At 31.8% G+C, this 26,801-nt stretch overlaps 1 protein-coding gene across 1 annotated transcript in view; it reads right to left on the bottom strand.

The window, feature by feature from the left end:
- The window catches only part of LOC138347949 (uncharacterized), a 61,178-nt gene extending 38,085 nt beyond the window's left edge, over positions 1 to 23,093 (bottom strand). The window contains exon 1 of the mRNA XM_069296558.1: positions 22,758 to 23,093. Coding sequence (XP_069152659.1) covers positions 22,758 to 23,093 — 336 coding nt within the window. The remainder of the gene's footprint in view (positions 1 to 22,757) is intronic.
- Positions 23,094 to 26,801: the final 3,708 nt, after the last annotated feature.

The raw sequence follows: 26,801 nt of genomic DNA, 5'->3' as shown, positions 1-26,801 counted from the left end.
TATAGCAATAGTGTAATCATACTTTTCTGTGACACTAATTTGAACCTTTTCCACAACTTGTTGGTCAGAAATTGTATCACTATGATTTCTCATTTCATTAACAATATTCATGACTCTTGTGCAATATTCCTCAATTATTTCAGATTCTGTCATCTTTCAATTTTGAAACTCTCTTTTATGAGTTTGAAGATTTATAGTGCGTACCTTTTTGTCACAACACACCTCAGTTTTCAGAGAATCTCAAGCTTCCTTTGTGGTTTCACAAGTACTAATTTTTGCAAAATATGCTCTTCGGACACCCATTTGGATTTTGCTCAAGGATTTTTCTTCTTGACAATACTTAGCTTCAAGATATTTTATCTCTTCTGCTGTAAGATGACCATCGTTGTCTGTCTCTTCAAAGCTATTTTCAACAATAGTCCACAAACCTTCATATTTTAAATGTCTCTCATTCTTATCTTCCAATATTAAAAATCAGTTCCATCAAAAAATGAAGTATGAACAACTGAAGATTCAACACCTTCATTTGTTTTGGATGCCATATTTTTTTCTTCACCAAACCCCAGATTAATAACAAAAACCTGCTCTTGATACCAATTTGAAGGAAATATGGAAGGAAAATAGTATCTTTAGAGAATACTCAAGTTTATTATATATTACTTAAGGCAACTTCAGATGATTACAACAATCAACTACATTATATTTATACTACTAAAAATAGAAAACAAAAATTCTTGCATAAATAACTAAATGCATGTAGCACAATTTACTAGAAACATGTACTACGAAATTCTAAAGAGACTTCTTAAAAAACATAGAGACAATTTTGCGAGTCTAAACATTGATGCATTAATTCCAACAGAGGTAGCTTCTCTTTTTATCATTTTGGTAACCGATGTTATGGTCTATTTGATTAGTGAGAAGATGTACTTGAAATGTTTCACCTGCTCTTCTTTTTAAAAATGTATGTCCGTGACCATGATGAGGGTGTGAAGAACTTAGCATTTGTTCATCTAAACAAATAATTTTAGGTAGTATTTTTCACCGGAATAAATAATGTCATGCATATGTGATTCTTCCAAAAAAAAATGTTTCTTTGTTTTGAAGGATATTACGCTCTTATGTACTCGAAAATATCACACATTTTTTATAAAGGAAGAGAATCAGTTAGAGAATGCATTGTCTTATTTGTCATTGTTAAGAAGAATACATAACAAAAAAGGTACTCTACTTTTAGAAAAAAAATAGCTGGATAGACTTAAAAAATTCCACTTAAAATAAGAAAATGAAGGAACTGATTGCTTCCGTATTTGAAAGGCATGGTCATTAACATTCTTATGTATGTGTAATTTTTTTGCGCTTACAACGGCTTGTTTAATTACTTGTCAATTATGTGTTGCTCTATATGTTCAGCTTTTTATAAAAATTTAGTGTCACTACTATTTTATTATTTGTAATACCAAATATTTTTCTGTTACTTCGCCTTCTGCTGAAAGTTATGAATACATGTCAATAATTTCCTGTTTTCTCAAAAATGATGTATAAGGTTCAGTTAATGAGGCCGAATTCACACTTAACTTTAAGTTTTCATGTATGATGTTTTTGACTCCGTCATTACCTCTTTCAAGTAAACAATGGATAGAGGTAGAAGGCGTAAAAGTATAAAGCGAAATGGTTACGACAAGGCTGATACTAATTCATTTGATATGATTTGGATCATTTGGTTGGCGTAAAATCAGTACTGATATCATTTCTTCTATTTACTCAAATTGAATCTGATCAGGTAAAGTGAGTGATGATATTTATAATTCAAAACATAAAACATGTTCTCCTTCAAACACCAAAAAAACAGTCAATGAAGTCATGCACATAATTAAATGAGTGAACGGATTAGCAATCGACGGCTGAAGTTTTTTTGCTATGTTATGTTGTATGGTTTTTACACATTGTCATTAAATTGTACAAGAAGGCTGATGTACAATCTTTCTAGAGAAAGAAGTCGTAGGTTATCTAGGTACCAAGTTCAAGGAATTTTGATGAACTATGTTGTAATAGTTGTTTGGAATTACAAGAAGACACTATCATTTTACTTGTACTACTTGTGCATAATTTTTTTTAAAGATCTGTATATTCGTTTCCTAACATTTCACATATATAATTTGCACTATCCCAATCATATACGCTTATGCAAGTTCAACTGTATGTTTCTCATGTGCTATTCCCCCCTCCCCTCCCATCGCTCTTTTAGGTACTTGGTTGACATCATTTGGTTTGTCAACAAATGACTATGAAAACCATATCATTACATGAAATATTCAGTGCCAGAACGGGCCATGCATATCTAGTCTACTACTACTAGAAACTTAGGGCAACAAGTAAAGTATGACAAAGAAGAATTTACACAGATCTTATTCGTATTTTATGGATAGAGAAACTATTTCTGATAAACCCTCATTATGATAAGATATAGACAATATTTAAACATAATAAAGAGTATAATAAAAATACATTTTATAACTGTATTAAGAAAAATACACTTCAACACTTATAGGATTTATTATGAAGGAATAGTACAAGCCTTGCTTCCATAGTAAATAATAAAAGTTATAGTGTCATATATTTGAGTGCTTTAAATAAACAAAATAAAAACATATATTTACTTTAATTTAGAATCAATTTTTTCTTATGGAATAAGATGTTGTGTTAATCAACCAAATCATTTCTTTTATTTTTTTTCTTCTGGTGTTTTTCAAAAAATAAGAATAAAGTTTGAATAGTGTCTACCTTGATTTTGTCTCTAAAACAAAAAAAAGGGTTATAGATAATTACATATGTAATATGAAGAGATGATATGGTTTTTTGTCTTTAGATATACTAGGTAATCTATTCGGGCTTCATGCCATAATAAATGATATGGTTTCATAATTATATATTTAATATGAAGATATGATATGTATTTTGTCTTTAGATATACTAGGTAATCAATCTGGGCTTCGTGCGATTAAAAATGATATCGTCAAGCTTATATACTTTGTTCAACTTAGCATTGATATATCATGCATGCTCAGAACATTCAAGTATTGATGCATTTTCACGGTGTAAGTTTAGGCACTCAACATACACATCACAGTTAGATATATTGATTCTCGATTAAGCTTCAACAACTTCAGTTGTGAGTCCTCACACATCGAGTTTAACAGCCATTCTTTCTAGCTTAGTCTTTATTTCTTGTTCTCAATTTTTTTTGGTTAGCGTGGGGCAAGTCTCAACAACTCAATTCAACAAATACTTTTTAGACAAAGTAGTAGATTCAACTCGAGTTGTAAGTGTTGTTTAAGTCATCACTAAACTCTTATTATTATATCATATCTATTCATACTAGTTAGATTCACCCAGTACAAATATCCAGTGTTTTTAGCTTCCACATAGTACATATACTAAATCATTTTCAGTCTGCTTTATATATGCAAGACTCAGAGATAACTTGGGATGACTCATGATATTAGGAACCGTATTACGTCTAGGGGGTAGCCTCAAGGCGTAACATGTTCTTTCCCCTTGAGATGAGGGAGGGAAAAGGTACTTGAGTTAATTAATATTTAACAAGATAATATGAGTGTGAAGGAGTATGCTTTGAAATTCATACGATTGTCCAAATATGCTCAAACTATGGTTGCCGATTCAAGGTCAATCGAGAGTAAGTTTGTGTCAGGTGCTTCTGACTTGGTTGTCAGAGAAAGACTAATTTCCAGCTTGTTAAGGATATGTATGTATCCCCATTTGATAGTCAGGCACAAAGAATAGAAGAAGAGAAGCTTAAGTAGAAAACTAGGGAGTCAAATAGGGCAAGAAAGGATCATCGTAATTTCTCGCATTCAAGGTCCGGTGGAGGTAATCGTTCCCAAGGTAATAGTTCTAATGAGCTAATTGAACACAAGTTTCAATGTGGTGGAGAAGGCCCTAGAATAAAGTGTCTAGAAAATTCAAATGTATTTTTTGGTTGTGGAATAACGGATCATAAGGTAAGGAATTGTCCTTAAATTTCTAAAAATGTGGGAGACAATCATCTATGGGCTCAACCTTACCCTTCCTCAGGTTCAATGGTGGTTAGAAAAAGAATAGGTCTTATGCACTTGGGCTCGACAAGATCATGACAGTTCTCAGATCTAATGATTTGTAAGTTATGATATTTTAGCTAGTTGTTATGAAATACTTAATATTAGGTATTTCATTGGCTATTGTAGGACCCCTAATGCAACTAATACAAATCATTGATTCATGTTGGAAAGCTGATTGTTAATCAAAGTTAAAACCTTTGTTTAAGGTAGCACATGCTTTAATTATTTGGTTCATTTGTAAGAGAAGAAATGTTATTAGAAATTGTAAATCGTTGTCTAAACATACTTTGCTTCTAGGTGTGAATAGATAGATTTTATTTTTGTCTAAAGTTAGATATCTATGGTTGAATGAAATACCTAATACTTGTCCACTTATTGTTAAGAATTTGGAAAAGTATACTTATTTACTCTGACTGAGGTAGTAAAGAAAACCTTTGTCCTAGTACATTGAAATTTTGTATTAGGAATGATGAAGGTTTTTTGGTATATGTTGAATCATAGATAATAGGACATGTTTCAGCAATTGAAGCTGAAATAAGAGCAGGTAAAGAAGTTTCGAGTTATTGTGTTCAAAAGGGTTGTTTACCATAAAATATAGAAACGGATTCATTGATTACAAAGAAAGTCCTAGATGGGGTTTGGGAGGTTCCTTGGATTGTTTCTAAGAATGTAAGAAACATTCAGTTTTCAATGCACACTGGGAATGTGGAGGTGGTTCACACATTCAGAGAAGGGAATAAAGTAGCCAATTTTTTTGATTCACAATGTTATTCATTGCAGGCATAGATACACAGAGATATTACCACATACATAAATTATCAGAACAAGCACAAGCCATCATTGCATTGGAAAATAATTAAATCCCAAATTTGAGAATAATATAAAAAAAATGAGACTACACTACAACAAGAAAGAAATAAACTCACTATCATAAGTATTGTGCATTCTAAATTTTTATATTAGATTAATATTAGGTTGGTTACCTCTGTAGATCTGAAATCATACATTGTGTTATTAGCTACGACGGATCTCAACCCGTGTAAGATCGATGATTTACGGATAATAATGCTCTAACATTGGTATAGACTTAAATAGAAGCACAACTGATTCCATAAAAAAACTAATTTTTTTGTGGTCGCATCCTTCACGCAGCATGATCCCATCTAATATGTTCACTCATCAAGTTGAAGAAGGTACTCTTGGGTGTTTAATTATCAAGCCGTTTGACTTATAAGTGATTACACTTCTAAATTGGTGTATTGATGAAATTAGCTGGCCTATTGGAGTCGATGCTAGTGAAGGTAGACATTGTGGTGACATTCTATAGGAGAATATGAAGCCTCATTTGATGTGATTTTGAGCAATGTCAGTCAAACTAATTATGGGAATTTTTGGAACCGTTTTCCAAATTATTACTTACAGCTTCTTTAATTTTCTTTAAATTATTTTTTGTTTCATTCATGTGGGCCACTTTTGGGACTTAGACCATTTATTATCTCTTCATTTTTATTTAATAATAATACATATGTTTCAATTAATAAAAAAATTAAAAAGTAATGATATGATAATAAATTTTATTTACGTATGAAATACATGGCTAGTAGATACAAATGTGGGGTTGTTTTAACATAAAACAAACTCTTGGGTCAATATGTGTACTAAGATTCATCGTACCGTCAATGTTCTAGAACTACGTTCCCGCATAAATTTATAAGTCCCCTCTACTGGGCATCAAATTTTGTGATCACGCTATAATCATGACTCGTTATCCCTGGCAAGGAATATTGGGTCCTCTAGATGGGATGTATAGATCGGACTCCATGTTTAGATCACGTGGTTTATATTGGTGAAAAGTAGTTCTCACAGTGAGACTCTCAATGCATTGACCAGGTTATCAGAATTTACATTAGTATATTGTTTAACATGTTACCCACATGATTAGTAACATGTTGAACTGTATACTAAATTAAAAGCTGAAAACATGTTCAATGCACTAAGAGACTAATGGTGGGAGCTACTATTAACCGACATAGATCATGTGATCTAAACGTGAAGTCTGATGTATACAACCCATCTAGAGGACCTAATATGCCTTGTCACGGATATAGAGGCAATACTATGGTGTGATCACTAAAGCTGATGTCGAAGAGAGGGGACTTATAAGCTTACTAGGGCATATATTTCTAGGACATTGAGGATTCGCTAATACTTAGTACGGCTATTGACCCTCAACTTTATATTTTTGTAAAACAACCCCACATTTATATCTACTAACCATTTATTACATATGTTGATAAAATTTATAATCATATCAATATTTTTTAAGAAAATTAATTCAAACATATGTGTTATTATTAAATAAAAAAGAAGGGATAATAAATGGCCCAAGACCCAGAAGTAGCCCGTAGGAAAGAAGCAACAATAAAATAAAATAAAAAATTAAAGAAGCAGTAAGTAACCTATTTGGAAAATAGTTTACAAAATTTGTGTGTCGGTGAGGCTTCTTCTTCTCCGATGGAATGTCTTCCTAATGTTTGCATTTACTAAAATCGACTCCAATAGACTAGCTAAAATAATTAATGCACCCAATTTCGGAGTGTAATCACTTATACGTCAAAAGGCTCTCACTGACGCTATGATTCAACACCAAGATGTTTTCTAAAACTTAATGAGTGAACATCTTAGGTGGGATCAAGCTGCACGATGGATGCGACCACACACAAATCACTCTTTATAAGAAATAGATTGGACTTCCATTTCAGTTTAAACCAATGTTAGAGCATTATTTACCGTGTTTTATCGATCTTACACGGGATGAGATCCGTCGAAGCTAATACCACCATATATGATTTCAGATCTGCAGAGTTATGAATTCTAATATTTATCTCATATCGAAATTGAAAACACACAATAGTTTTGATGGTTACTTTTTTTCATTCTTGTTGCAGTGTAGTATCATTGTCTTGATGTTATTTTCTTATAATTGTTTTTGTCATACCCTTGCGTATCAACTTGTAATATGTGCATCTGTTATAAATCCTCTATTTTCTATCTTTATATTCTCGAATTAGGGATTTGAATTTTTCCCGAATGAATGATGTACTTGTGCTTTTTGTGTTAAGTAATGTATGTTGAAGTACCTCTGTGTATCTATGCCTGCAAAATGAATAACGATCCCCTTCTTTGAATGTATGAAACACCTTCACATTACTATTGTGCATTGAAAACATTATGTCCTCACATCCATAAAAAAAAATCCAAGGAACCTCAATCAAAGATTTTCTTTGTGATCAATGAAACTTTTCCTATTTTCTGTATTTTACCATATAAGAAATCACCTTCATCATTCCTAATAATAATGTCAATGCACTAAGACAAGGATTTTCTATTTGGCTGCACCTATCAGTATTACATTTGATACTCCACAAGGAATAGAGTTTCCAAGTCCTCATGTTGCAGCAGTTTAAATAACCATATCCTTCCAAATGTTCAATAATTAGTGTCCATGTATTACGTATTTCCTTCAACCATGGATATCTAACTTTAGACAACAAGAATATCATTCGATTCACACATAAAACCAAAGCATGTTTAGACACAGAACCACATTTCTATTAACATTAATTCTCTTACAAATGAACAAAATAATGAAACCAGGGACTGCATTAAACAGAAGTTTTAGCTTTGAGAAACAATCAACTTTCAACCATGAATCAATGACTTGTGGTAGTTGCATTACGGGTACTACAATTGCAAATGAAACAACTAATACCAAATAATGCATAAGTACTAGCTAAAATATCATTAGTTACTAATAATTGTATCCGGGGAACTCTCATGATCTTGTCGAGCTCGATGTGCATACGACCTGAAACCATACCTTTACCTTAGATCTTTACCTCAAGTAAACCTTATGCTATACCTTGTTCAATGTGTGTATAGTGTCCCATATCACCATCCACACTAAGGAACCACATTTGGGTCACCAAAGTGAACTTATCATTCATTCCTTTTCACCTTCACACAAAATTCATACATAGGAAACATCACATTTCATTAGGACAAACAAGGGAAAATAAATCATCATGTAACCTAAGAATAGCATGCATATCACTTTAATCATTTAAGACTCAACATTATTTAATTACTTCATTTAGGAGGCATTCATAAATTAGCCATTAAGACTTAGACAACTGTCTATAATACTACCAATGCATACTCGTGCAATGTGTGGATAGAATCCCATACTACTACCCTCACTTGTAGACTCTCTCAAGTAACTATTGTTCACATCTCACATGATGAGAATACGATTTTAATTGACATAGACCATGTATCTAGATCAAGGAATCCGGTATCATAAACCCCCACACCTTAAGAGATGGTTTACTTGTCTAAGGTAAATCGTATTTAGCTTAAGTGGATCCACTAGCTAGACCTATGTGGGCACATAGTTTATTGGATAAGGGAGATGCTACTAGACACCCCGCCTCAACTCATTTATGGGCACCCATCCCAAGGTATTTCTACTAGATACCCCACCTCAACTCATGGATGAACATCCATGTCATTCAATATTCACTTGGTGCTTAGCCTACATTCCCATAGAGTACTTTATTCTTTAGTTCAATATTAGGACAAGATATTGCTACTAGATACCCCGCCTGAACTCATGGATGAGTATCCATCTGCTTCAAACATTTATTCATTGGATACATCAAAGAAGATACTGAAATTTCTACCAGAAACTTCGCCTCTACTTACGGATGAACATCCTTATCGAAACCCAACTTTTCATTCATCGGAAGGGATATAAAAATCATTATTAGATACTCCGCCTCAACTTACGATGTGCATCCATCTCTAATTCCACATTCATTCATTCTTCATTTATAGGTCCATTTCATTCTAGGCATAACACATTCATAGAGATCTCACACACATAAAATACAATAGATATATACATTAAGTAAACACCTCCACCATTCAACTAGATCAACATCAAGTTCAGAATTCAAAATCAACAAGTAACTTCTCATTCTTTCCTTCAAGGCCATAATCTCCAATTCCAATTCAAAAAAATTCACCACAATTAACCATAGTTAATGACATCCTTGAAAAATCTAAAGCCATTTAAATAAGTTTTATTCACATGCTTTCATTGTCAACCAACCCAATTCTTAAAGGCATAAATTAGGAATAGAGAGAAATCACAGGTTTAAAGAGTACTTGCATATGAAATCATCAATTTAACGACAATATAACCATAATATTCCATTAGGAACCTTTTAAAATCATTCGGTGAAAGAACCCATCAGATTGAGTAAAACCATAAGTTTTTCATATGCTTGAAGACTTTGAAATTCACTCTGGGTGAAAGTTAACACAAAATGAAGGATCACCATACGTTGCTTAACATTCCCCATGAATTTTGAAGAATAAAGCACCATGAATCAAAACACTAACTCCCACTTCTTCTTCTTCTTTGAGTTAGAGAGAAATATATATAGAGAAAGAATTTTGGTGTTTTGATTTGGGAGTTCGAACATAATAAGTTAAAGGAATTTTTCTATACCTAAATATATATATGTATATATATATATATATATATATTGACAAACTCCAAGGCTCGTAAAGAGGGACCTGGGCCCGTGATCCTCTAGGAAGTGAGTTATATTGCCTTGCCAAGCCCTAATATTTTAAGGCATCTTCACGCCCAACTTTACGGGCTGCGGTAAAGACTACTGACCATGAAGTGGTCCGTGATGTTTTGGGCAGTAGCTTGACCAAAGTGCCTTACCTCACATGCAACAAAGTGACCTTCACGACCATTTCTACGGTCTGTGGTGAAGACAAGTGACCGTGAAGTGGTTTGTGGATCCTTGGGACAATTGTAGCCAAGGGTCGAAACTTTGGCATTTGGCTTAGGGCTTTCCTTCCTTGGCTTGGCACAAGCCCTTGCACCCTTAACCAACATACAAAAGGCCCTTTAACACGGAGTCTAAATGATCCTCTACGGTGAATCACTAAACTCATTAGCTCGGGACAATATTACAAGATAAGAAACCTCATTACAAACTCAACACAAGGTCGTTAGGCTGTAGTTTCACTTATTGATTTTATGTATCATTACAATAAGACTCATATGTGAAAACCCAACAAAACTTATTACTTTATTTTATTTTGTATTATTCATTTTGAGATCATTTTGAGATATGTGGGGGATTGTTGAAATAATAAGATAATATCTCAAATAGAAACGTTATATAAATAAATTATTAATTATTATATTAAACATTATCATTATTTTTATCATATCTTTAAAGGTATATTATTATATTGTTTAATGGCCTAACCATTTTTTGTCATTAATATATGATAATGCAAGACCTTTGATGGATTAATGGTGATTAGTATTTTACAATATTTAATGTTGGAAGGTTATTGTTTGAAAGTGGAATTGATTTGATTATATCTGTACATACATATCTTCTCTTCCTAAGGAAATATATAGATATGAAAGTAAGGAACATATTTTTTAATAATTTTTCCTCCTACGTCAATATATATTTTAGTTCTAGGTTTTTTTTTATTAAATCTTTAATTTGTTGGTTTGTGGGACCTAGTTTTATACTAGAAAAACTTTTTAAATCTTGGGGGATACACCTATACAGGGTTAAATATCCATATGGACATTTCTCTTAACACGCCTCAATCTATGAGAAATTCTTAAAAAAATTCTTGGTGACGCGTAAAGTTAAGTGAATTCAGTACAAGTGTTGGTAATGAAGGTATTTTCTGTAAGACACCTGCACTACGAACACTTGTACCGAATTCAGCAAAGTTTGTACTTCACCAATAACTCTTTTTGGAAATTCTCATATCTTCAGGCGTACCGAAAGACAATGTCCTTAAGGATATTTCACCCGATATGGGTGTATCTCCCAGGATTTAACAAACTCTTCTAATATAAGATGAAGAACCATAAACTAACTAAAATTCTTCAATATAAAGCCCAATAGACAAAAAATAATGGAAGAAGCATATCAGGTATATGAAAAATCACTTTCTCTCTTCTACTTCTATTCTTCGCAATAAATTATGAGAAATATATAGTCATGAAAGAGAAGCTCCTAACGCTTCTATAACAACAGTTAGAAACATGAGAATGAATGTCATTAATACGTTTATGACAAAATATTTTTGACAATTAAAGACTATTAATTTTGGTCAAAAGAAAACATCTAAACAACCATATTTTTGACTAACACTCATCATACGATATATTATATAAAAGAGAACCCTAGACACGCCTACACGACGCCACCACAAGCTAGAATTTCCTTTTAAAAATATTTATTTCCAAAAGTAGTCTTCTCATTTTTTGAAAAGAGGTGACTTCTATATAAAAATGTAACTTTTATGAAGAGTTAGACTTTTATAAAGACTTATCCAAAAACAGTTATCCTCTTGCATGAAATTATGTGACTTTTATGAAAAATTGTGACTTTTATGAATAGTTGCGACTTAAAAGAAGAGTTGTAACTTTTCTGAAAAGTTGTTACTTTTATGAAAACTCGCGACTTTAATGAAGAGTTGTTACTTTTGTGAAAAGTTGTGACTTTTATAAAGAGTTGTCACATTGATGAAAGTTGTGACCTTTCCAAATAGTTGTAACCTTTATGATAAGACACAATAAATATTTGTTCAAACTACCATTTGTTTGCAAAAAATTGATATGTTTCCTCTAATTTTAAACAACAAAAATTTTGAACCTCATTATCAAAAAATGGATACAAAAAATTTTGCTTTTTCTTCTTCATCATCACAATTATATATTTGTCTACTTTTCTCATGTTGAGTAACTCGTTGACACCACCGCGTATGTTGTAGATCATAGTACGTATTTTACCGTCATAAATTTATGTTTATGTTAGTAAGGTTAAATGATAAGTTGTAATAACTTTCATTTTCCTTTACATTATTCATCTTTCTTTTAAAATAATATAGTGTTTTAATTTTAGAAACCGATAGATTTTAAGTATTATTAAATTCTCGTGCGAAGAGTGGGTAATTTTATGTTGATTCTTTAGGTAAATTTCCACAAAGTTCATTCTCTATGTAAATTTACACAAACTTTTTCCATTCCTTATAGGTCAAAGTCTCATATGGTACCAAAAAAGATAAATGAATGTACAATTAAAATCTATGTTTTATGTTTTTACTCGACAAAAAAGTACTACTTCATCTAATTTTCTTTACAACTGTTATGCTGGGTAGCAGATCTTCCTCCTTCATCAAGTGAGTAGTTTTTATTTTTTGTAAGTAGTAATCCCTTTTTCATGAGATGAATTTGGGGTTACAGTGATTCTGTCTCCATATAATTGGTGTTGCAATGAAAATGTATGAATTCTTTTTAAATTACTTTTCACATTTATGACTAATCTAGAAATTAGTTTATATTTTCCTATCCTTTACTTTCAATTAAAAATGTACCCTAGAAACTTACAACTATTCAACAACATTACAGTGGTATTTTGAAATCGGAAAGTAAACTAAAGTTCATTACATGATTTGCTATAAATCTGATTATGTTTATGCAATTTTCATTCTCAATCTTTTTTTGCATTGCTACAAATTATCTAGCTTTTAGGTGTTTCTTCTATGATCATTGTTGCGAGACAATAAGTTATTTTATTCCCTCCTTGGCAATGTTCTATTTTGTAATTTTTCTTGCGAATCATGTTGATAATAATCAATTTCAGCAAGAGGGAATCTCAACTTTTAGAACAAATATTTGAGAATGTATGTCATATAATTATCATATGAGACGAGGTATATCGCATACATTTTGCATTTCCTTCGGCCAGACAAGATACCTTTAATGTAAATGGTGTACAAAGTAAAAAAGATAACCATCATGGGTAAACTTAATAAGGATAACTACAAAGTCTGCAAACATGCATGTGTACTGAAAGAATGATATTTGGAGTTTCTCAGTTTGATTACTCTTGTATAACTTTTGCTTTGACTTAATTTTGACTGTTGATGCCTAATTGAATTGTGAAGGCAGATTGTTTTTGTTGACAAGTGTTTTTCTAGGCCCTAGTTTGTGACTTTGAAGGACAAGGAAATAGTGGTTGACATTTAAGCTGACATATGCAAGGAATTTGAAGTAGTGCACTTGAACCTTTAAATTTGAAGGAGTAGTCACACTGCATGAAGCTTGACCATTTTACTATCTTTTAGTTAGATATTGACTATTTACTTTGCATTATTTTTTACAATTGTAAGACACGTAAAATTATATGTTTATTCCTCCCTGTCCAGTATTGAAACGATGAAGGGTAGTTAGAATTTCTCTATTATTTTTCTCTTTTGTAGTCTTTATTATAAATGAATGTTACAATGTTGAAATCTCATTACTTTGTGAGGGCAGACTGCCCGAATAATAGGTGAATTCACAAGTCGTACGTATTTTTTTTATAAAACTAATTAATCATTGTTTAAATTTATTTGAATGTTTTTTTCCTATTTATGTTTCAAGTTTAAATAAAGTTATAGGTATTCAATATATCAGTCGTCTCAAAACAGTTAAACCAAATAGACTAAGAATGTAACATATTGACAAACTTTTATAAATTAAAGATGTTTCATCAGGTAGAGTTGTCGTAATCATTCTCACGTGTGCAACCACACACAAATATTTGTGTAGTAATTTAAGGACACTATTTCCAAATTAATTCATATATAATATAGAGGAAGATAACGGAAAAATTTGAGGCAAATAAAATATTTTAGTAAGTGAAATAAGAAAATATTTGCGTTGTTTGAGTGTTCATTGAAATATTTGTTGCAAATGGTATTTTCGTTTATATTTGAAACTAAATAAGTTAGCCCATGCTTTAAATATTTATAAGATTCATTTTCTGTTTAATAAAAAAATATGCACTACAAGAGTACAATTTTAATACTGGGAGTGTTTAATTAACATAAAGGATATGAATTAATGCATTTAGATATAGTAACTTCAAATCAGTGTATTTATTAATTTAAAATTTAAAATCAAGCTTAAGTGTTTGTCAATATCTTATCCCAAAAAAAAAATAATGATGGCACTATGATAACATTCTAATATTCTATTAAATAAAGGTCACAAACATAATGCAGATAATATTGTTGTAAAAAGGTCAATTATCATGGATATAAATTAGTCAGACCCAAGATAAATAAACATGTTTTTTTAAAATAAGATTTAAAATCGCAAAGGTTTACATGTTTTGAATGTACTGGTCGAAACCAAAAGAAGAAAGAATGTCTTTCGACAATGCAAATTAGTACCATACACGATTTTGAAGGACTTTTTGTGACATTAATTCAAATGGTCATATGTGCATTAAACTCAAACGACATGTAAGTTAATAGAGGTAGTTTACTACCGCGCGAAGCGCAATTAGTTTACCTAGTTTTTATATTAAGAGAACCTTAAGCCCACATTTCTGGTCACACCAGAAACCATAATTCCCTTTTATATTTATTTATTTCGAAAACTAGCCTTCCCTTTTCATGAAAAGTTGTGACATTTATGAAAAAAAGTGACATTTATGGAAAACTGCAACTTCTTTGGAAAATTGTGACTTTTATCAATAGTTGCGACTTTTATGAAAAATTATGACTTTTATGAAATTTTGCGTCCATACTGAAGGGTTATAACTTTTCCAAACTGTTGTGACCTTTCTGATAAGGCACAATAAATATTTGTTCACACTACCCTATATTATCTATAAATAGGGTTTTCCCCCAACTATAGAGTAGTAAAATTCAAAAACTTTGATCGAGTTTTTATTCTTGAAAGTTTTCATGGATTTTATCTTTACTATAAGTCATAGTGATTCATCTAAGTATGATAATTTTTTTTCCTATTTTGGTGACCTTTTTTTAAATATGTTAAAGTGTCAGCAAGGATGATTGGAAATTGATCTTATCTTTTGTCGTTTTCTACAAGTCTCTTCATAAATACAAAGCACATTAATTTAAATTGCAGTGTGGCATTACAACTTTTAGATCTCTTAGTGTACAACTCATAACACTGTTGAAATGGCTAATGGTTGAATTCATTACATTTGTTTCTTTAGTAAACAAATCTTTTATTTCAGTCATTATTATTTTATATTTTTCAAATTCAAATATGTAATTATGCTTCTTGTAAAGTTTATTTCATTTCTCAAAGATTTCTTCCTCCTATTTCACGAAGCTCAATTTTTCTTACTATAATCATAGTGATTCATGTATCTATTGCAACATTTATGTTGGTATTTTTTTTAATTTTTTTGAATTATCTTCAAAATTCCAGTGAGGAGGATTAAAAATTTATATTCTCGTTCGTCCCGTTTTAGAAGGTTTCGTCTTGTACTTTTGGGTAAATTGTTTGTGGGCTGTGCTATATTTGGTAGCACACAACAATAAATATTTGATAACTAATACGGAACCAATGATGAGGTTTGTTAATGAACCAAAATGATTGCTCTCTTGCTTGCCACGTTTAGTATATTATTTTTATTGTTTTATTCTTAGGTACAAATCTTTTGTATGCTATTGCACTATTTCTAGAATATTTGTATAGAGACAATTTGTCCACATCTTTTACTGCACATTAACTAATTTGTCATACTTCTTCTCTTCTATTTTCAGCATAATAAGAGATCATGTTTTCGTGAAACTTACAAATGTCCAAATTACTCTATGACAAAAATATTTTCTATCGGCAAAAAATATGCACATTCACAGAGAGTGGTACAACCTTTAACGACATTATTTAATTTTCCGTTGAATTCAATATTTTTATAGACTTTATGGACATTTAAAGAATGTACCGATTGCCTTTGAAGATACATATTTAATGATAATGAAGCTATTAGTTATCATTAAAGATCATTTTTGTTGTAGTGAACTCATTCTTTTGATAAAATTTTTAATTTTTGATAAAGAAGTAATAACTCTTTCAAGCTTCTTCCAATTAAATTTGTGAACTACAAACTTGGATACTACCCAAAAGACTTTCTTTTTAAAAAATATATTAAGCATGTGCCTTTTTCTTCTAGATTGTTAGGAAATTAAGGTCGTCTTTATTACCATTTTTGGATATTTTTGTGCCCAAGTGCTCACAAAATTACTTTGTGAGATTTTAATATGTCATATGTCAAAATTTTGGTTTAGTATATCCCATTGTGAACATTTAGATGCCAACTACTAGTTGGTTTATAAATGCATTATTTTTTTGTAACTGTATACTTTAACTATAACAATAACTATATTTTAATCCAAATAAGTTTGGGCCGGTGATATGAAACCTTAAAAGTAGTACTCCCTCCATTTCAAAAAGAATGACCTAGTTTAAACTTGGAACGGAGTTTAAGAAAAGAATGAAGACTTTTAAATCTTGTGGTTCTAAATAAAAGTTATGTCAAATGTACCAAAATGCCGTTTAATCTTGTGGTCTTAAACATGCCACGTGGAAAATTAAAGTTAAAGTGTTGTAAAAAAAGGAAAGGGGTCATTGTTTTTCAAATAGAATGAAAAGGAAATATGGCCATTTTTAAAAAAAATTAGGGAGTAATGACTATTTTGAGACAATGACAAAAAAAAACATTTGGAGTCAAAGATCATCCATTTGAATTTAGTTAATTATGATCTTGTATGGACGTGATGTTCCACTTTACTTTGGAGTGTTGTTGTTCATTATTTTCTGGTGTCTTTTTCAACTTCTAATGTTGTTCATTATGACTTCTTAGAATTTAAAATTTTTCATTACATCTTACCAATTATTTCCAGTGACATTTTCTTAGACTTCTTTCTTATACTTAAAATCCATGTATGACTCATAGTTTATTTATCACAAAGATAATTTCTTTTTTTAAATGTAACAATTTAAGATTTAAGAGAAACACTTTCCCTTAAGATAAAAGTTGTTTCCAATTATATATCAACAATACAAATATTATCAAATGATTATATGTAAGCCTAATAAAATAGTTCAATTCCGTGAGAAGCACGAGAAGTTTTCCTAGTCAAGAAAAAGAGGGAGTCACTCAGAGAAGAGTTACGCAAAAACTAAACTTTGGAAAACCAAGGTACTATTCACTCAAGAAACCAAATATCCATTCCCTAGCCTGAGCCTATATTACAAGACAATAATGTCTTACTGTGATCCTATTCCAGGTATTGAAAAATAGAGCGTACAAACCATAGGCAAGCCTATGATAGTTTGTTATTAGTGTTACAAGTTCTTCCGGAGAGGGAGCATAGTACCCAATCCCAACTATCATAACTGAGGGACTTCTTGGGTGTGAGGACTCAGTGTTCGCATTTTAAAGTAGATTGTAACAGCAGGTGATTCACAGGTATAAGCATGATTGGCTTTGAGTAATAAGGTGACATATATTGATCCTTTAATGTTAGATTTAGGGATTTGGGTTACAAATAGTGTTTTGAAATAGTCGTTTTGTAGTGTCAAAAGTTTGTTAATGATTTGAGGGTTGATTGTACTGATTTCTCATCACTTGAGGACAAGTAATGGTTTTAAATTGAGGGTGTTAATGTAACCCCGTAATCTTGGCACATTTGACACTTGAAAACTAAAAGTTAGTTCTAAAATAAGGTGTGCTTATATGGATCTGATGTGTTTGGTGGTGTTTGTGCAAGTAAAAAATTGTTGTCGTGAAAGAGAAGAAAAGAAGAAAACGCAGGTCAGGATCTGAGAAATTGATGTCCAAATTGAAGACCACAGAGCCCTTCACGGGTCGTGGTCCTTCTAAAGAGCCATGAGAGTGCTCGTAGTTGATATACTAAAGGTTTGCAGTTTAGGGAAGTTTGTTGATAATTCAAATAAAGATGACGGATACCTACATGTGACGTGCGAATCAAGACGGATTGTGACATGGTCCGTAAAAGGTGAACCAATGACCAGGAGTGAAAGAGTTGAAATGGGATTTAACCAAGTGAAAATCATGAACATCCAAACACACCGTGGTCTATTTAACAGTCCGTGGTCTTGTCCATGATGCCATTTCCTGTATTATGGCATTTAATACACGTGTTGGGGAATTTTAAGTGAAGACCACAGACACTCAAACGGACCATGGTTTCTCTAACAATACGTTGTGTTGTCTGTGGTGCAATTTCCTGAGTGCAAGCATGGACGACCAAAGTTAGGAAATTCTATGTAAAAACCATAGAAAGATTCATGGATTATGAAGCCCTTAACGGGTAACAGAGTTGTATGTGAAAGGCCCGACATTTCAGTCCTACGTCGAGTAGGACTCTATTTTAAATGATTATTTTGAATATATTAGGGCATTTTTAATGTGTCTACCTTATCTTTTCTTTAACAACTAACATGTTTCCATTATCTTCAGGTTCTGATATTCAATTTTGGATGTTAAATTGAGTTTAAAGTTTAGATTTCTTGTTACAGATTATTTGAAGTGATTGTTTTGCTGATTATTCTCCTAAGTATTCATATCATGTATTTATTATGTATTGTTGTTTGTTTTTGTGAAACAATGAGAGGATAAACACAATGACTGAGGTTGTGGGAACGATGATGTAGTTATAACTGTAATTTCATAAAATGAGTGAAAGGCATTTAGTGTTTATAATCTGTAGTTTTAGATTTTATTATCTATATAACTTGATCAGTGCATGCATTAGATTTAGCTTGTATATGGTATTTGTTCATGAGAAGAATATCAGTTACGAAAAAATTTACCTAAACTAACGAATTGGAGTTCAAGTTTTAGTTCAAGAGTAAATTACTTTCACCTTGAACCATTGGACGGAAGGGTCAATGTTAGTACAAATCTAAGGATAAGAAGATGTGAGTGAAAGGTGTCTGATTAGACACGAGAAGTGTTAGATGAAATTAAGTCACAATGATTTTTGTAAGTATCGAATCACCTAAAACTAAATTACGAAAGAGCAATAAAACTAATGTTATGGTGAACAAGATGCCTGTTTCTCTTAATCAATTGAATCAATTTTACATGTCCCAACACTTCTAGTAAATTTAGAGGCTAATTTCAGACATATTTAGTTACAGCTTTAGTGTTAGAGTTTGACTTTTCTATTGACTTTCAACTCTTTGTTTTCACATATTCATATTTAGCATATATTTATTCCCCATTATTTCACATTATCTCATGATTGGCTTCCGCTCAGAATTTATTGCTTCAATTTACATTAGTTTGCTAATGATATGCCAGCAGGGTTAGTTTGAGGTCACCTGTAATCCTAGGTCCCCATGTATGTGTCTGGGGTAACTTTGGGGAGTGACACTAACAAAACTAAGAATTAGAAATAAAAACAAAGATAGAAAGCATTTAATTTAAGCAAAGGTGAGTCCTCATTCTACCAGGACTACTGACATTATTATTTTCTTGCTTTTACTTTTAATTTTGGTTTCAATTTTTTTTTAGATTTTTCTTGGGGCATGTCCCAAAACTTTTAGTTAGTTAAGAGAGTTATTTCAGACATAGTTAGTTTCATCTCTAATTCTATGACTTTTCTATTGTATTTCAAACTCTGAGTTTTTATATATTCAGATGTAGTATTTGGGAATTTAGACATAGTTAGTTTCATCTCTAATGCTTCGAGGAGTGACAATAACAAAACTAAAAACTAGAAATAAAGATTAAGAGAGAAAGCATTTAAATTAACCTCGAAGTACAAGGACTCACAATTGAAGCTGCAAAAGTCTAATCACGAATCTATCTAAGCGTGATCTGGATGTTGAGTGCCTAAACCTACTTCCTAAAATGATGTAGCACAAAGTATGCATCAGTAATAGAAATGTAGTGAGCATGAAGAATATAGTTATGCTAAGTTGAATAAAATATATAAGTCGAACAATATATAACTCAGCAATAATATAATATAAACAAGGATTCAATATGTACAGAAGTAAAACTGAAAACTAAACATTGCAATGACTGAATACTAATAATGAGTGTAACACGCTGAACTTATCCTAAAGCTTCATATCACCGTTTATGGACAGTGAAAACTTCATTCAACGAGTTTCATGTGTTCCTGTGTCATTATTTTTTAGTATGTTGGGAGTTGTACCAATGTGTGTCATGCCCTAGATTATGGGTTCATTGATTTAATTTAGAAGTGCTTATATTATCATTTGATATTCTTACTACACAAGGTTGGCATATGATTAGTATTGACATGAAACATTAAATATAAAACTACATAACCATTTTTGTTGGCATGTGTCAATTTTAGGTATGTTAATATTAATATGTATGAAACATTAGTCAATCTTTTAATTATTTAACATAATATTATATTCATTTACATGCATCACTTTTAGACAATGTATCATTCGCCATTTTATTGGCATACTATTAGTATTGGAATAAAAAATTGGGCGTAGATTTCGTAACCATATTTGTTAGCATAAGCCAATTTTCATGTGCAACATGCTAAAGTTTTTATACATTAAACATTAGCCAATCTTTTAAGTATTTAACATACTATTATAGCCATTTACATACATCACTTTTAGGCAATGTATTGTTAGCCATTTTATTGGCAAACGATTAGTATTGTAATAAATAATTGAACATATATTTCACAACCATATTTGTTGGAAAAAGCCAATTTTCATGTGCAACATGCTTATGTTTTTATACATTATACATTATCCTATCTTGTAATTATTTAACATAATATTATATCCATTTACATACATCACTTTTAGACAATGTATTGTCAGCCATTTTATTGGCATACGATTAGAATTGACATAATCAATTGGGGATATATTTCATAACCATATTTGTTGGCATAAACCAATTTTCATGTGCAACATACTTATGTTTTTATACATTAAACATTAGCCAATTGTTAATCTTGAGATTTTGAATATGGCAAAATTGAATTGAAGAGGTAGTGCAACATGTTCCTGTGAAATATTGCAGCAGGTATGCAAGTGGCGGCGTACGTGTTATATATGGAAACTTATATGTACGTTTTTGTTTATAGTAGTTTACTTGGTTAAGGAAAACTATTAAAAACAAATTTGAGTACAATAAGGTTTCGAGAAAAAGAGTTTGTAGAAGTCAACAAGGATTTGTAGAAGACAAATACAAAGTTGATTTGAACAAGGATTGGCTGAATTTCTGGTCTATAAATAGAGAGCTATTTTGATCAGAAAAACATGCGCACCTACAAAGAGGGAACTTCAAAACACGATCAAGAGGGTTGAGAGAGTTTTGTTAAAATCTTTTGAGTGCTGCGAGTTGAGTGTTAAAGTTGTACGGTGGTATTCAAGAGTTTGTTTACAATCTAGGTAGTAGATTTGCTTGACAAGTTAGAGTACTGGAAAAGCATTGAAAAGATAGAAAACTAGGGAGTAGTTTTTTGTCTTTGAGTAGAAGGAATTAGAATTTATAATTCATTGAGAGCTTAAACGTTGTAATCTTTGTGTTACTTGAAAGTTAAAAATAATACAAATTACTGCCAATTTTGGGGTGGAAGCGTAAAGAGAGAGTATTCAGAAAGATGAGAGATGTAAGGATGAAGGTGTGTTTTATTTATGAGGAAAGCTCCTCTATTTATACACATAAATTACACCGTCATACTATTTACTTTACGACTTTTGCAAATTTTGCTTTTTTCAGCCGACAGAAGACGACAAAAATAAAAAGACTCTTTACTTTATACATATGGCTGATATTCAGCCAACACAACAATACATATAATACTTTTATACATATGACTGTTATTCAGCCAACAATAATAATTTTTTTTTATCTTTATTCTAAATCAACTGTAGGTATCACATTGTCTTCTCCGTTGCATTTGGAGCATTTGTGGTCTTGATATTTGTTGCTGACAAGTTTGCAATACCTTAATAATAATTCTTCTGAAATAAATCCTTTCTTCAAAGCTCTCGTAGATGGTTGTTCTTCTGGTTATAACAATGACAAAATCCATATATGAACTTCGTCCATATCTGATTTTCTTAATTCTTTGGAGTTTGCATATATCATTACCTGATCTCTTGCATAATAGCTCCAAATAGAATTGCCATTTAAATAATTGTTTCCTAGCTCTTGTATAATCGTAGCTATACCAATTATTCTTTTATTTGCATAAAAATTAGGTATTTCTACTTTTGGTATCTCATTTTGTTTTTCTATCTCTTCTGGAATAATCATATCTTTTGTTAATCCTATCTTTACCACCTGTATTGGTGATTTTATCTCTTCGTATAATATCTCTGCTGGTGCTGTATAACATTTTATATAGAATAAATTTCCTTTGGTAATTCTTTTATATGTTAGAAATGCTCTATGTAATTCTGGTATTCCTACCATCTCTTCTCCGGTATATGTGAATACTGTATTTAGTAGTCCGTAGTTATAACATGTTTTTACTAGGTTGGGTTGGTCTTAGGTTGTGCAATAAGTTTGTTATATCCTTGTAGTTTCTGGGTTATATAATCTTCTTCGGGATTTTTTGTTTGTGTAGATCTTGGGTTTAGGTTTAGGTATGTTTGGATTTTATATATGTTTTCAATGTAAGATTGGGTAATATAGTTATATCTTTTTTTTCGTTTTGCAGGCTTACTGCATAGGTTGATGTTTGTGGTTCTGCTAGTATTTGCATTTGCGGTTTTTGGGTAAATGGTTTTGCAAATAACTTGTTTAAGTTTGTGTTTTTTGGTTTTTCACTAGTTCTTTTACTTGTACCTGAAGCTGTATCTGAACAAACATTGTTATGGGTTTTCCGGAGTTTCCCATCATCTCCTTCTATCTCTGGCTGTTTTCTGTTTGCCGTACGACGTAGCTCTGCATGTTTTTGGTCATGCTGCTGACCGTTACCTTCCAGCTCCTTTACTTCTATTTCTATCTTTTCTACTTTTTGGCATAGATTTTTCATCATTGCCAGTAGATCTTTCATCATATCTTTTTCTTGAGAGGTAGTCTGCAATTAGATTTTCGTCAATTTTTATAATTTCAATTGTAAATGTAAAATTTAATATATTTAATATCAAACTTCTTATTTCCTTTGTTGTAACTGAATCATCTATCTTTTTGGTTATCCACCATTTTACCTGTGTATTATCTGTTCTTACAATGAATTTATTGTAAACTATGTATGGTTCGAATGCTAGTAAACATTTATATAATGCAAATAATTCTTTCCTATTTATTTCCCATTTTGTTTGTGCCTCAGTATATGATCCTGAGCAATACCTGCAATGGTGTTCTACCTTTTCTTTATTATATTTATATTTTAGTACTCCTCCATAACTATGGTCACTTTAATATGTTTCAATTATATATGTGAATGTTCTACTTTCATCAGGAAAATATAATTTTGGTAATTTTTTGCATAATTTTTTAATATTTTTTATGTGTTCTTTATCTTTGTTGTCAAAATGATATTCAATATCTTTTTTGAGTTTTTTGTATAATGGTTTTAAATGTTCTGCTTATTTTGGTATATATTCCCTTACTTGATTTACTAATCCTAAGAGTGATTGTAATTTCTTTTTTGTATCTATATTTTCATCCATAGTAATTATTTTTTGTACTATGTGAGTTTGCATTTTTATTCCATTTTTATCTATTTGTATTCCTAGAAATTCTATCTGTGGTTTCATAATTTCTGCTTTACTTTTACTTAAACTTATACTTGAGTGTTTAATTATGTGTATAAATTTTTCTAATAAGCTTATATGTTCATCTTGTGTTTTAGAATATAATAATATATCATCTATATATATAACACTATTTTCTAGCTGATTAAAACAGTTATCCATAAAATGTTTATATCTGTAATGACCCAAAAGCTTCTCTTTAGAATTTTCAATATTTATTTAACTTAAGTTAATTAATCGATAATTTATGGGCTAAAGTGATAATTTATTTAAGACCCTATACTATTTAGCCTTTATTTAATTAAATATGTGGGTAAAACCTAACAATTTTAGTACTTAAATAATTCAAAAAAAAATAAGGAAAAGAAAAAAAAAAGGGCGAAGGGTTTCTGTGCGGCTTATGAACTGCTAGGTAAGTTTTCTCCTTTAATCATCTTTATTCTGCACATAGATGTGTGCACATAACAATATTATATAATAAAGTATATATATGTGTGCATAATTTATTCAATGATGAGCATATGAAAAAAAATGCAGAATAGGTAAATCACGTGAATTGTTGGAAATTTTGATAATATTGAAATCAATTTGTTAGTTGTTATCTAGTGATTTAATTGTGATTAGTTGATTGGTTTTATAATAGACAATTAGTATGTATTGCTAAACAAAGAAAAACAAAAGAAGGAAAAGACAAAACAATTGTCATAAATATTATAACATGAATGGAAAATTAATGGTTTGTTTAGTGTGGTTCCTGGAAGAAAATAAAATAAATTGAATTGGAATGGGAATACAGAAGAAGGGGAAATTGGTTTATTTGCATAAAATATATTATAAAGTGGTAGTTAATAATTTTTTTTATCGGATTCTTCTTATAATTATAACATTATAATTCAAGTTTTGTTTTATTGAAATGAGTAGTTGAATATTATGTGTATTGAATTTTATGAATATTATTAATATTAGGTTAATGAATGAAGACTTACCGAAGCTTGAAACTTGAATAAATATGAAAGTTGACATCTAGCTAGTTAACATCAATATTAGGAATTTGATTATAGATTTGAGTGAGTTTTTGGGTTTAGGTTAGACCTATAGTAACATGAGTTTTGTTATTTCTGAAATTTTATTGTGATTATTAATGTGAATAGATTGCTTTGAGTTGGAAGCAAAACGAAAAAGGAAAGGCTCATTCTCTTGTTAAGCGTATTAAATTCGTGTATCTTCTTGTGTGGTGTTGAGAACGATTTGGAGACTTGTTGCTTATTTGTTAGTGTTGTATTCCTTGCTGTAAATTATGTTTTGTTATCAAAATGGTAATCTCCTCATTTTCATTTGAGCATGTCAATTGCATTGTATCTGAGACATGATTGTGGTATAAGGGTGTATCATTTCCAGGGTCGTATCGCGCGCCGCGATGGATATTATATTTTGAGGGACGTATCGCGCGCCATGAAGGTTACTATTATCGAGGGTCGTGTCGTGCGCTGCGACAGATGCATGGACAGATATGTCCCCCATGGGTCCCGGACTGAGAGACAGCGGGTGTGTATCGTTAGGGAAGACATGCATCACTATACTTGACATTGCATCTTATGGCATTACACATTTGATTATTGATGAACTTGAAAACGTGTTTTGTTGATCTTGCGAGTGTTTCTGTGTGAAGCTTGTGACTGTTGAATATTGAGTTGTTATTGAGAATGTGTAAACTGATAGAGTGTGGTTATTGAGTTGTGTGTTTGGTAAACTGTAAACTATTAGACTGTAGCGCGGAGGTTTAGATATGGTGTAAGAAGTGCCCGTATTTTGTTCACTTAACTTGTGTTTAGAGGTTTGCTTGTTGGGTACCGCGTGGTTTGGTACTCACCTCTTGCTTCTACAAATTTTTGTAGGATACGAGCCTGGATCTTTGTGATACCTGTCATTCTTTTCGTTTCCGAGGCATCTTGTAGAGGATTGTGAGGTAGCTGCTTGTCATCTCAGCGAACATTCCTACTCCAGTTTATGACTTTGTTTTTACTTGAAACACAACTTCATGTTAGACTTCTATTTTATTTCAATTCTAATATTTACATTAGAGGCTTGTGCACGTGACAACCTGGTTTTGGGGATTGAATTAATATGACTTGGTTTCATACTAGAAATTGTTGTTGGATTGTCATTTACTTCCGCACTTTATTAGATATTTGGTTTTAGGCTGACTTGTCTTGGTGGGATAAGACGAGTGCCATCACGCCCATTTTTGGGTCGTGACAAAATGGTATCAGAGCATCAGGTTCATAGGTCTCACGTGTATACAAGCCGAGTCTACGTAGAGTCTCAAGGATCAGTACGGAGACGTCTGTACTTATCTCTGAGAGGCTACGAGGATTACTAGGAAACTTCTTTTTGTTCATTCTTTCTCATCGTGCGTAGTCACCTTCTTTAGTACTGAGTTGTTGTATACTCTTTTGACAGATGACGAGGACTAGAACTAATGTTACTGGTGGTAGAGTGGAAGCACTTCCCGAGCCAATTGTTGAGGCCCCAGCTAGGGGTAGGGGTAGATCTCGAGCTAGAGGTCGTGCTAGTAGTACGAGAGTAGCCAGAGGTCGTGGACGTGGAGCAGCACCACTGAGAGGTAGTGCTAGAGAGATCTCTACTGAACCTCAGATTGATGAGAGAGAGGACCAGGTTCCTCAAGATCCCGTAGTCACACCTTTGCTTCAGGATACGCTATTGAGGGTGTTCAGTGTGCTAGAGGGCTTTTCTCAGGGTGGTGGAGCGACTACCACACCACATGACTCTCGTACTAGAGAGGGGGCTCAGACCCAAGAGCAGCAACCAGCTCCAATTGTTCAGGATGCGGTGGGGCAACTACCAGTAGATCCCGTGGTTCAGAATGATGTTGCACCAGCAGTTGGGGGTCAAGTTGCATCGATGGTTTTTCTGACAGAGGATGAGCAACGTAGGTATGAGAGATTTCGAAAGATGGACCTACCTCAGTTTCAGGGTGGGAAGAGCGA

This window comes from Solanum lycopersicum, chromosome 4 (assembly GCF_036512215.1).
Source record: "Solanum lycopersicum chromosome 4, SLM_r2.1".
NCBI lineage: Eukaryota > Viridiplantae > Streptophyta > Magnoliopsida > Solanales > Solanaceae > Solanum > Solanum lycopersicum.
Note: the sequence above shows the minus strand (reverse complement) of the source record. Positions and strands in the feature narration are given on the sequence as shown.